Raw genomic sequence first — 10724 nt, 5'->3', positions numbered from 1 at the left:
AAAATCCTTTGTTTTAAGTTTACTTTTTATATGTTTTGCTATTAGTTTTGATTTGTTTTTAAAATTACTGTATGTGTATTTCTCTTGTGCAAAATAAAAAAAAAAAAAAAAAAAGTGAAGCAAAAATTCATTAAAAATATTTTAAAACATTAAAAAAAAAAAAACCTCCACAATCAAATATTTAGTATAAAAACTTGGTTGTACAGTACAGTGCATTAATATACACTGGACAAAAATATAAATGCAACACTTTTGATTTTGCTCCCATTTTTTTTTGTGAGTTGGATTCAAAGATCTAAATTTTTCCTACATACACAAAAGGTCATCTCCCTCAAATATTGCTCACAAATCTGTGTTAGAGAGCATTTCTCCTTTTGTCGAGATAATCCATCCCTACTCGCAGGTGTGGCAAATCATGATGCTGATTTAGACAGATTAATTTTTGCACAGGTGTGCCTTAGGCGAGCCACAATAGATGACCACTCTGAAATGTGCTGTTTTTGCTTTATTGTGGGTGTCTGCGATGTCAGGAAACCGGTCAGTTATCTGCTGTGACCATCGTTTGCCTCAACATCGTCTTCACGCGGTTGATCAGTTTGTTATCATCTGTGACGACCTCTTCAACATGCCAGGTGACACCAAATGTTACGATGACCAACTGCATGCAGATGAGCTTCCCTGTGACGGTTTCTGACAGTTTGTGTCGAAATTCTTTGGTTATGCAAACAGGGGCCACATGGAGGAAAATTTATTACTAAGTGGGCCGAATCGGTAAAATAATGGTATATGACTTAAAAACAATTGTCGACAATTAGATGCAGATTTTTTTTTTTAGATTTTTGGGCCAGCCCTAAATTATGGAGCTCAACTGTAATCTGTTGTTTAAAAAAAAATAATAACACGAATACAAATGAAAGGTGGCAAGACTTTGCCTGTATGAGTTCCGGACGTGTTAAATCTACTCTTTTGCATTTGTATAGTTCCCAGAATGCATTGTGTGGCACAGTTAATGAAGTTATAAAGACGATCATCTCTGTCATATGTATCGGGTATTTGTGTTACCAGTAATTGAATTTGTCATATTTAACACGTTTATGTTGGTCTATGCTTTAAAAACAAATCAAAAATTAAACCATAATTTTAAGTTGTGTGTAAAATAATGACTTCCAGGGCGATTCTGTGTACGTTATATTACTCACCTGGCTTGTGAAATTACAAATTTATATATTTGATTGTGGCTGGCTGATTAACTCATTCACTGCCATTGACGGATATACACGTCAATGGGAACGGAATTGACTTAACTCATTCACTGCCATTGACGGATATACACATCAATGGCAGTGAATGAGTTAATTGGTCCGACATTAGGCTAAGTTTTATTTTGTTTTTTTTGCATCATGCACCTTTAAGTGATAAGTGTCAAACTGCGATCATAAATATTCCAATATGCTAAATGTGAGAGTAACATACATAATGATCAAATTACAAATAACTAAAAGTTGCTTTTGGTGCCAATCTGTTCAGTGAGTTTGACATGCAATAACTTCCAGGAGTATTCAAAAAGGAGTCTTATGGGGTATATGCCACGGAAAAGGCATGACGTCATTTTGCACAACAGTTTATTTCTTCCGGTCCGGGTTGCGAACGCGCAACCTCGTGGCACAAAGTCGGAAGCACAATTATTTTAACACGTCGCAAACCGAACCGGAAACAAACTGATGTGCAAAAAAACAGTCCCGCCTCTTCCGTGGCGTTTACCCCATTCTATGTATAGATGTCTGCGCTTAAATGATGATTGCTCTTTTAATGGTTTCATCAAAAGAATAACCCTTCAATCGAAAACGTATTTATCTGGTGACACTTGCTCAAGGACCTGCAGGCACTCGAGCTATTGAAGGAGCAAACAGGTTTGCACAAACCTGCTACAAGCAGTTCAGTGCTCAAAGGGGTTTGTTAAGGACTTATTTCAAATAACAAAATGTCCTGTAATATTCCACATGGGAAATGCATTTCATCTATCCATCTGCACCACTAAAACCATTCTGATTTAATTCATCATCTCCCAAGGGGTTTCGAGTTACGACGCACTGGCAGATGTCTTGCTGACTGTTGAATGGTGATTTAATAAACTTTACTTTTAACCAGGATGCCTCCAAAACGGTTACGGTATTTCGATGCCATAAAAACAAGTACGACGTGTGATTTCAACACGTGTTGTAAAACTCCCGAGTTTTGCTAAGACAAGCAATTTATTACGCCTCCGGGCATAGGCGGGGCCTATTGTGTAAGAAACTCGAGTGTCTTATAAAAAAAAGAGGTTCTGCAAGTCTCTCTCACAGTTCGAGGCAGCAAACAGAAGATCATCTTTCAACAAATTCTCTCCAGGTGAGTTGTGCTGTCATTTAAATATGTCTTTGTTTTTAATTATAGTGCATCTCTTTGTGTATTATATAGATCTCTTCTTTTTTCTTTTTTTTTATGTTTTCCATAGAGTTAAAAAAAATAATCTTTTTTTTACAGGCACAGAAACAGGCTTCCTCCATTAAGTTTTTTTTTTTTTTTTTTTTTTTTACTGGCAGAAACTGGCTTCCTTATGTGTCCTATTACACAATTTTTTTTTTCTTCTCCATTGTGAGCATTCACACTTTATACACATGAACATGCATGCATGAGTACGTCAAATATATTTGACTTATGCCTATGTTTCAAATGCTTTGTTTGTTGTTGTTGCTTTGTTTTTTTGTTTAGTTTTTTTATTTTGTTTTGCTAACCTCATATTTTGTCAGCTGTGTCCATGACACTTAACTCATTTGCTCCCAATAACATGTAAATACTTTTTTTTTACGTTTTAAGTTTCCCAAAGACGTATTTTTACTTCTTTTTTTTAAAATTCTTTTTATTTATTTATTTTTTTATGCTAGAGCATACAGAAGGCTTTGATGCAGCTTCTCAACTGCAAAGAACGGTTGCAGAGAAATGGTAGTTATTATACAAACGGCCAGCAGGTGGCAGCAGAGCAAAGGAGGAGATCAACCAGAGGCATATAGAAAAAAAGTTAAATTACTTACAATTTTGAATAGATTTTTGAAAACTAAGTAAACTTAGCTCTCTTCTAATGCTAATTGCTGCAAAACGGATAGAAAGATAGAAACATATTTTCTCTTCCTGATGAAAGAAGAGACTTTAATCTTTCTTTTGATAGGTTCCATGTTTTTTAATAGCAATAGAACAAAATATTCTGTGGGTCTTGCGAAATCAGTCAAAATCCAGTAAAACAGCCGGGAGCGAACGGGATTGCGAAATGTGAAAATGGCGGCGAGTGTCAAGATCAGTTGAGCGTAAATTTCCATCTGACACATGCTTCTTCTTCTTGTGCTTGATTGCAGGATGAAAAGGAAGCTAATCCTCGATGTGGACACAGGGGTGGATGACGCTCAGGCCATCATGATGGCCCTGTCAGCGCCCGATGTGGAGATACTGGGCATCACTTGCTGCCATGGCAACACCCCCCTTGAGAAAGTCCTGAAAAACACCCTCCGGGTTCTCAAGGTGTGCAACAGGCTGGATGTAAGTAGCTGCGGTTTTTCGTTCTAATTCAGCTATACCGTACGTAAACGCTTCGGAGTGTTGCTAAGCTGTTAAATCCAAAGATCCCAGTGTACGCGGGATGCTCGCAACCACTCCTGTCGAACAAACAACATGCCAGCGATTACCATGGGAAGGACGGGCTGGGTGACGTCCCAGATCCTGATGCTCCGGGTTTGGAACTGGTAAAGAAGAAAAAAGGGGTCCAGGCCTTAATCAAAATGGTCAAGCAGAACCAGGGCGAGGTAAGGCAAACGAGCTAAGCGAGTTTTCATTTCGGAGTGACCCCGGGTTGACACCGGTTGCGGTGCGGCTGCGGTGTGGTGCGACTTGACTGCGTGCTCCGGACGCGTCAATTTTTTTTGGGCAACTCGCGCCGGCTCCGCACAGCTGCGGTCCGGCAGCTCCGTCGCCGACCACCCACAATTGGGTACCATTAATATTCAAGGGATTTCTCTCACTGACAGAAAATGCACAAACAAGTTCATTAGACAATATCTTACTAGTACTCTTTTTCCCTGGTAAATGCAACAATAATAACATTGGAAATAAATACGATAAATCAGACATTACAGACATTGGAGATCGACTTATAACAAGAGACATTGTAACATTTGGAACTTTTCTTGGAGACAAAAACGAAGAACTGTGCTATAATTTAATTTTAGGCTTTGCCAAATTCTTTATTCACAAACGAAGACTTCTCAAATCGCCTCTCATCTTTGCTGTTTTTCTGATAGAATTTAAGTTATATTTACAATCCCTTCATTGTATCAAGTCTGAGCGATATGAAAACATTTATGTATGATTGTCGAGTCTTGTATAACCCCTGGAAGGTTAATTTGTTTTTGTTTTGTTGAGCTTTGTATTCATTGTTTTGTATTTGAAAGTGTGAAATAAAAATAAATAAATAAATGAAAACAACAGTTTTAGGTAAAAAATACAAAACTAGACTTAAAAAAAAATAAAAATATATATATATTTTTTTTAAAAGCTCCGTCGCCGACCACTTCCCGCCGTGTCTCGCGTGACCGCGCGCGATCACGTGGCATTAAAAACAACGACAAACACACAGAAAGTCTGTGCTCAACAGAGAAGCAGAAAGAGAGGTGGACTTTTATTATTTTCTGGCTTTCTACCTCCATTATAAACCTCTCCTCGTCCATGTTCGCTGGTGCCTAAACCGTGAATGAGCACCTCGCCGTCTTACGCCCACGTCACGTTTTGCTAGCATGCTTGCGAAATAGGAGCTGGCGAGTGTTTTATCTTGAAAGGTAACCGGAAATTTATTTTTGAAACTGCGTCGGTCTTCCTGTCCCGCTCGATGTGTTTTGTGCTAGCTTGCCATTTGCCGGAAGCCGACCGCTGCAGCGTCCGGCAAAAATAGAAAATAAAGGTCTTTTTTTTTTTTTTTGCTGTAAGACATACAAACATGGTAACAATCAAAGATTTTCAGTATAAGTCAACAATAATTGCCAAAGGAACAGTAGTTTACAGAAAAATATACACAATGATCAAACATAGAATGTACACATACAATTGTAAATAAACAAAAAAAAAAAATTACAAAAATGAAATCAGGGCATTCACAACACAAGAGGTATTTTTTTTCAAGATATTATATATAATTTGTACTTTGGGCCTTTTAATCAATTGCAAAGATTTAATATACATTCTAAATTCGTTTACAAAATTTTGAAGGATGGGGGGAGATTTTTGAAATTTTTTCTTGTGAATGAAAAATTTTGCCATACATAAAATGATATTAACAGAAATTTCTTCATTTTTGTTTCGAAGGATGAGCCCGAAAATGATATGATCAATGGATAAAGATGCTGGGAATGAGGCGAACACAGGTGTAATCCAGAGACTTAAAGCTTTCCAAAATAGTTGAGTCATAGGACATGAAAAGAACATATGGTCAGTAGTTTCAACATCTCCATCACAGAACGAACAGATGTTATCCTCAATATGAAATCGTAATCTCAATAATTCTTTAGATGGGTAAATATTATTGAAAATAAAGGTCGATCCTTGCGGAAGGACGCAGTCGACACGCAACGCACACGCACCGCAACTGCATCCGGTGTAAATGTCAATCCCGGGTGAGAGTCAGCAGGACGTGTCTTAATTGTCCCGTAGGTGACTCTGGTGGCCACAGCACCTTTGACGAACCTCGCGGTCGCAGTGCAACTGGATCCTTCCCTTCCCAAGAAGCTTAAGGCTCTCTACATCATGGGAGGCAACATTGACTGTAGTCGATCCTTTCCTAAATGCACTCGAAGCTCTTTTCCTCAGCGACCTCTTGCGTGACATGCTGTGTGATGTGTACAGCCAGGGGCAACACCACAACATGCGGCGAGTTTAACTTTGTCGCCGACACGGAGGCTGCCTACATTGTTTTGGAACGCTACACCTGCCCCACCACCATCGCTTCCTGGGAGTTCACCTGCAGTAACAGCCTGCCATGGGTAAGACCAATGGAGTCCCAATTTGCGCGAAAGCGGAGGTGTCCAAACTACGGGCCCCAGGGGGCCATTTGCGGCCCGCCGTCCGTTTTGCAGTGGCCCGTGACATACGCTTAAAAATGGCATTTGACTCGGTTCAAATAAAATAAACAAAATAAAAAAATGTTTGGAGATGGTCAAAGTAAAGAAGGGAGGGTATCGAAAAACAGGTGCCATTAACTCATTTTCACAGAAGCAATCCCGTCCAGTCTGTTTTACTGAATTTTGACTGATTTTGCAAGGCCCACAGAATATTGTGTTCTATTGCTATAAAAGCATGGAACCTATCAAAAGAAAGATTAAAGTCTCTTCTTTCATCAGGAAAAAAAAAGTTTCTATCTGTTTCCGTTTTGCAGCAATTAGCATTAGAAGAGAGCTAAGTTTCATCAGTTTTCACAAATCTATTTAAAATTGTAAGTAATTGAGCTTTTTTTCTACATGGACCTGGTTGCTCTCCTTTGCTCTGCTGCCACCTGCTGGCCGTTTGTGTAATAACTACAATTTCTGCAACCGTTCTTTACAGTTGAGAGGCTGCATCAAAGCCTTCTGTATGCTCTAGCCTAGCATAAAAAAACAACAAAAAAAGGTATAAATACGTCTTTGGGACACTTAAAACATAAAAAAAAAAAAAGGGAGCAAATGAGTTAAAGGTTATGTTAGCCAACTAAAAATAATGAAAAAAATAAAACTAAAATTCAAAAAACAATATTGTTACCGAAATAAAATAAAAACGAAAATTCTTTTTAAAAAACGAAAACTAACTGAAACTACATTTTATGTTTACAAAAGTAACTAAAACTAACTATAATTATAGCACACGTCTTTCGTTTTAGTCTTTGGTAATTAATTTAATGCATGAGCCTTCGGGGATAATTTTAAACGTGATTTTAAAAATATTTATGTCAATATTAACCGGAATAATGACGTCTGAAAGTATGTCACACAGAAGTGATGTCATCGAGCAGCAGCCAATAGAAAAGCACCTTCACCTTCACTTGTACACAAGTAATACACATTAAAAAAAAACTAATACTAATACTGAAACTAACTAACTAAACTAAAACTAAGCATTTTTGAAAGAACTAAACTAATAAAAACTAACAGAACCACCCTGAAAACTAATCAAAACGAACTCAAATGAAAAATTCCCTACTGCCATATTACAAATAAATTGGTTTGAAAACTGCAGAATTTTTCTAAATATGCAAAAGCACAAATAAATTATGTGACGAAACACAATTTCTCTTTCATAACATGATGTGGCCCTTACGTCCTTCTGATTTTCTGTATGTGGCCCTCAAATGAAAAAGTTTGGACACCCATGCACTAAAGTAAATTCTTTCTACATTGACTTTTTTTGTTTTTTATTTTTTATTTTTTTTGTCTTGTCTTCCCTCCTCAGTCTTTTTGTGACCAGTGGCTTTCTCTAAAGACCGAGAAAGCCGCCTTCATGAAAAACATTTCATGCCTTTCCAGGACGGTAAGAGAGAAAAGTTACACTCCTGATTGTAAAACACTTTTTATATACAAGCAATTCAAAAGTAAATTTTCCCTACTATGTGCCCTATAAAGATGAAATTAACCCTCCAAAAAATTGACAAAAATATGTTCTATACAGTCACACTACTCTAAATAGGATATTCTGGTTAACTTATTCACTCCCAGCTGTTTTACTGGATTTTGACAAGAATCACAGAATATTGTCTTCTATTGCTATAAAAACATGGAACCAACCAAAATAAAGATTAAAGTCTAGTCTTTCATCAAGACAAAAAAATGTATTTTTATCTGTTTCCTTTTTGCAACAATTAGCATTAGAATATGGCTAAGTTTCACCGTTATTCACAAATCTATTTGGAATTGTAATGGAGCTTTTTTTTTTTTTTTTTTTCCAACATGGCCCTGGTTGACCTCCTTTGCTCATCTGCCACCTGCTGGCAGTTTGTGTAATAACTGCCATTTCTTCAACCGTTTTTTGCAATTGAGAGGTTGCATCAAAGCCTTCTGTATGCTCTAGCATTAAAAATAAAAATAAAAAACATAAAAAAACGTATAAATACGTCTTCGGGACACTTAAAACATGTAAAATATAACGCATTTATACGTTTTGGGGAGTAAATAAGTTAATATTGTGTTAGTTGAATTTGAGTTAAGCAGCAAAATCCAGCAGTTGTATCAACATTAGAAGGCAGCCATTTTGCCACTTGCTGTCAAGTGAAACTGACATCACTGTTGTTCCGGTCTCAGGTAACAACCAACCACAGCTCAACTTTTGAAAACAGGTGAGCTGTGATTGGCCGTTGCCCTGAGCAACTGTGATGTCATCTTCAGTCGACAGCAACTGGCAAAATGGCCGCCCCCTAAGATGGATAAAAACAGCTGGATTTTGCGTCACAACTCATATTAAACAAATGTACGTTATTTTCTGCACTCTAAAGCGCACCTAAAAGCCTTCAATTTTTTCAAAAACTGACCATGCGCCTTATAATCCACTGCGCCTTATATATGGATCAATATTGAGCCGCAACAGGTCTCGCTGTCAAGACGCTATCGGTGACCCTGCACAATCGGTGACGCGCATGCGCAGAAGATCCCGCCATCTTGGATCGCTAGCTAATGCTAATACTTTACCTCAGAGAAAATAATAAAACAGCTGTTTATTCATTTTGGGAGTGAATGGAGTTGTCAGAAAGCTGCTTTGTAATCTATTAATAAAGTTTGACTGACCTATCTGACTGTTTTGTTGACATTCCCTTTAGCGCAGCACCATCTAATGGATGCATAACGTAACCCCAGCCTCTACTGTAGCGCCTTATATATGTAAAAAGTTTCAAAATATGTCATTCGTTGAAGGTGCGCCTTATAGTGCGGAAAATACGGTAATTTAAATCAGAATGTCGTTTAACGCGTTCATTGCCAATGACGGCTTTAGACGTTAATTATCCATTTTAACTGGGATGGCAGTGAATGAGTTATACTAGCTAGGTCACATATATAACATTGTCAAGAAATGTTTAAGGTTGACTTCCCCTTTAAGCTCATACAACACAAGTTTGCAAAAGACCTCACCCCTCAAACCTGACATTTTATCACTCTTCACACAACAACAGAAATCTCAGTCCGCGGATTACCAGAAGGAAATCACAGCGGGGAAAGGGTTCAACGCTTGCGACACCTACGCCCTGGCCGCCGCCATCGATAACTCACTCATCACGGAGAGCGAGCAGGTGAACGACGGTGGCTTTTTATCCTGGTTTGAAATGGAAAACAAATGCACCCAGCCACTGCTTGTGCTGGGCCTTCAGGTGGCTGTGACAGTGGAGCTGAACGGGGCCTTTACCCGAGGCATGATGGTGCTGGACTACATGGACCTGCTGAAGAAGAAGCACAAGGTGACCATCATCAAGAAAGTCGACTTGGAGAAGTTCAAGCAGATGCTCGTCAAGGCACTCCAGTAGGATGTGTTTGCAACATGCTGAGATGGGAATTCATAATTGTGCTCAATAAGTCAAAATAAAAGCTTTATTAAGAAAAGAAAGATTTGTTTTGTTTTATGTTGGTTTACGTGAACAAACTGAAATTTGGTGCCTCGTTTGCACACTTGATGTTTCACTGGTAGTTTTAGAGTTGTGATCAAAAGTTTACACACAGAACATCATTGATGTCATGGCTGTCCTTAACTTCCAGTTATTTCTATAACGCTGATTTTTCTCTGATAGAGTAATTGAAACGGATATTTTATTGTCACAAAAAACATTTGTGAAATTGTGTTGTTTTATGACTTTATTAGGAGTTTAACAGAAAAAGTGAGCAAATCTGCTGGGTCAAAAATGTCATGGTTCGGTTCTCAGCCCTGTTGTGCTTGTCTCTTTCAGTGCCTGTAACGAGGGGGGCGTTCCCCAGCGTCGCACCTGCAACGCGTTGGTAATCAAGGCTTTAAAAGGACTCCGAACAGCACTGACAGCTGTCGGATTATTATTTGCTCACCTCCGTGTCCAAGTGTTCTCCGCGTTTCCCTGTTGGTAAAAGTTTTTTGAATCTGCCGTCGTCTTTAGTTTACTTGTATTCACGTGTGTGTTTCCGCGTCGCCTTTTGTTTGATATACTCGTGTTGATTGATACCGTGTACATTTCGTGTCGTCCTTGCCGGTTGCAAGTGAGTTATGTTTTTCTTGTCCTTGCTGTTAGCAAGTGTTTTTTGTTACGTTAGTTCTCCTTGCCGTTTGCAAGCGATTTTGGTTATGTTAGTTTTCCTTGCAGTTGCAAGCGCTTTTTGTTACATTCGTGTTCCCTGCCTTTTGCAGGAGATTTGTGTTTCCCAATTCCTCCTTGCCTTTTGCAAGTGCCTTTTGTTACTTCCGTGTTCCTCGCCTGTGTGCAGGGACACCTCTGTAAATTTCGCCTACTTGCCTGCGAGCAAGCTTTGTGCAATCGGTCTATCAAAAAGAATAAATCGAGATTGTTTTCCTGCTCTGAGCCTGCATTTTTGGGATCTGTTGTTCATCGACTCTGCTGAGTCGTCACAGAATAATCCGACCATGGATCCCGCAGACTCAGAGAAGGTGAGAAGGGCGTTGGCCAGCCAGGGGCAACGGGTTGGGCAAACCGAAACTGTATTAGCCGGTCTACA

General features: G+C 38.7%; 1 protein-coding gene across 2 annotated transcripts; it reads left to right on the top strand.

Annotated features, from left to right (window-relative positions):
- The first annotated feature begins 71 nt into the window (after positions 1 to 71).
- LOC144013420 (inosine-uridine preferring nucleoside hydrolase-like) lies at positions 72 to 9633 on the top strand. Of its 2 annotated transcripts, none has more exons than XM_077512264.1 (8): positions 72 to 632; positions 3390 to 3570; positions 3654 to 3833; positions 5731 to 5842; positions 5923 to 6059; positions 7498 to 7575; positions 9206 to 9322; positions 9401 to 9633. In XM_077512264.1, the coding sequence occupies exons 2-8, from the start codon at positions 3391 to 3393 to the stop codon at positions 9551 to 9553; spliced, it is 957 nt and encodes a 318-aa protein (XP_077368390.1). In that variant the 5' UTR covers positions 72 to 632; position 3390; the 3' UTR covers positions 9554 to 9633. The 2 variants fall into 2 exon arrangements, with proteins under 2 accessions (XP_077368390.1, XP_077368389.1); XM_077512263.1 differs by lacking the exon at positions 72 to 632 and adding an exon at positions 2305 to 2388.
- Positions 9634 to 10724: the final 1091 nt, after the last annotated feature.

Source organism: Festucalex cinctus, chromosome 2 (assembly GCF_051991245.1).
Source record: "Festucalex cinctus isolate MCC-2025b chromosome 2, RoL_Fcin_1.0, whole genome shotgun sequence".
Classification (NCBI taxonomy): domain Eukaryota; kingdom Metazoa; phylum Chordata; class Actinopteri; order Syngnathiformes; family Syngnathidae; genus Festucalex; species Festucalex cinctus.
The sequence above is the reverse complement of the archived record's forward strand: the minus strand, read 5'-3'. Positions and strand labels throughout refer to the sequence as shown.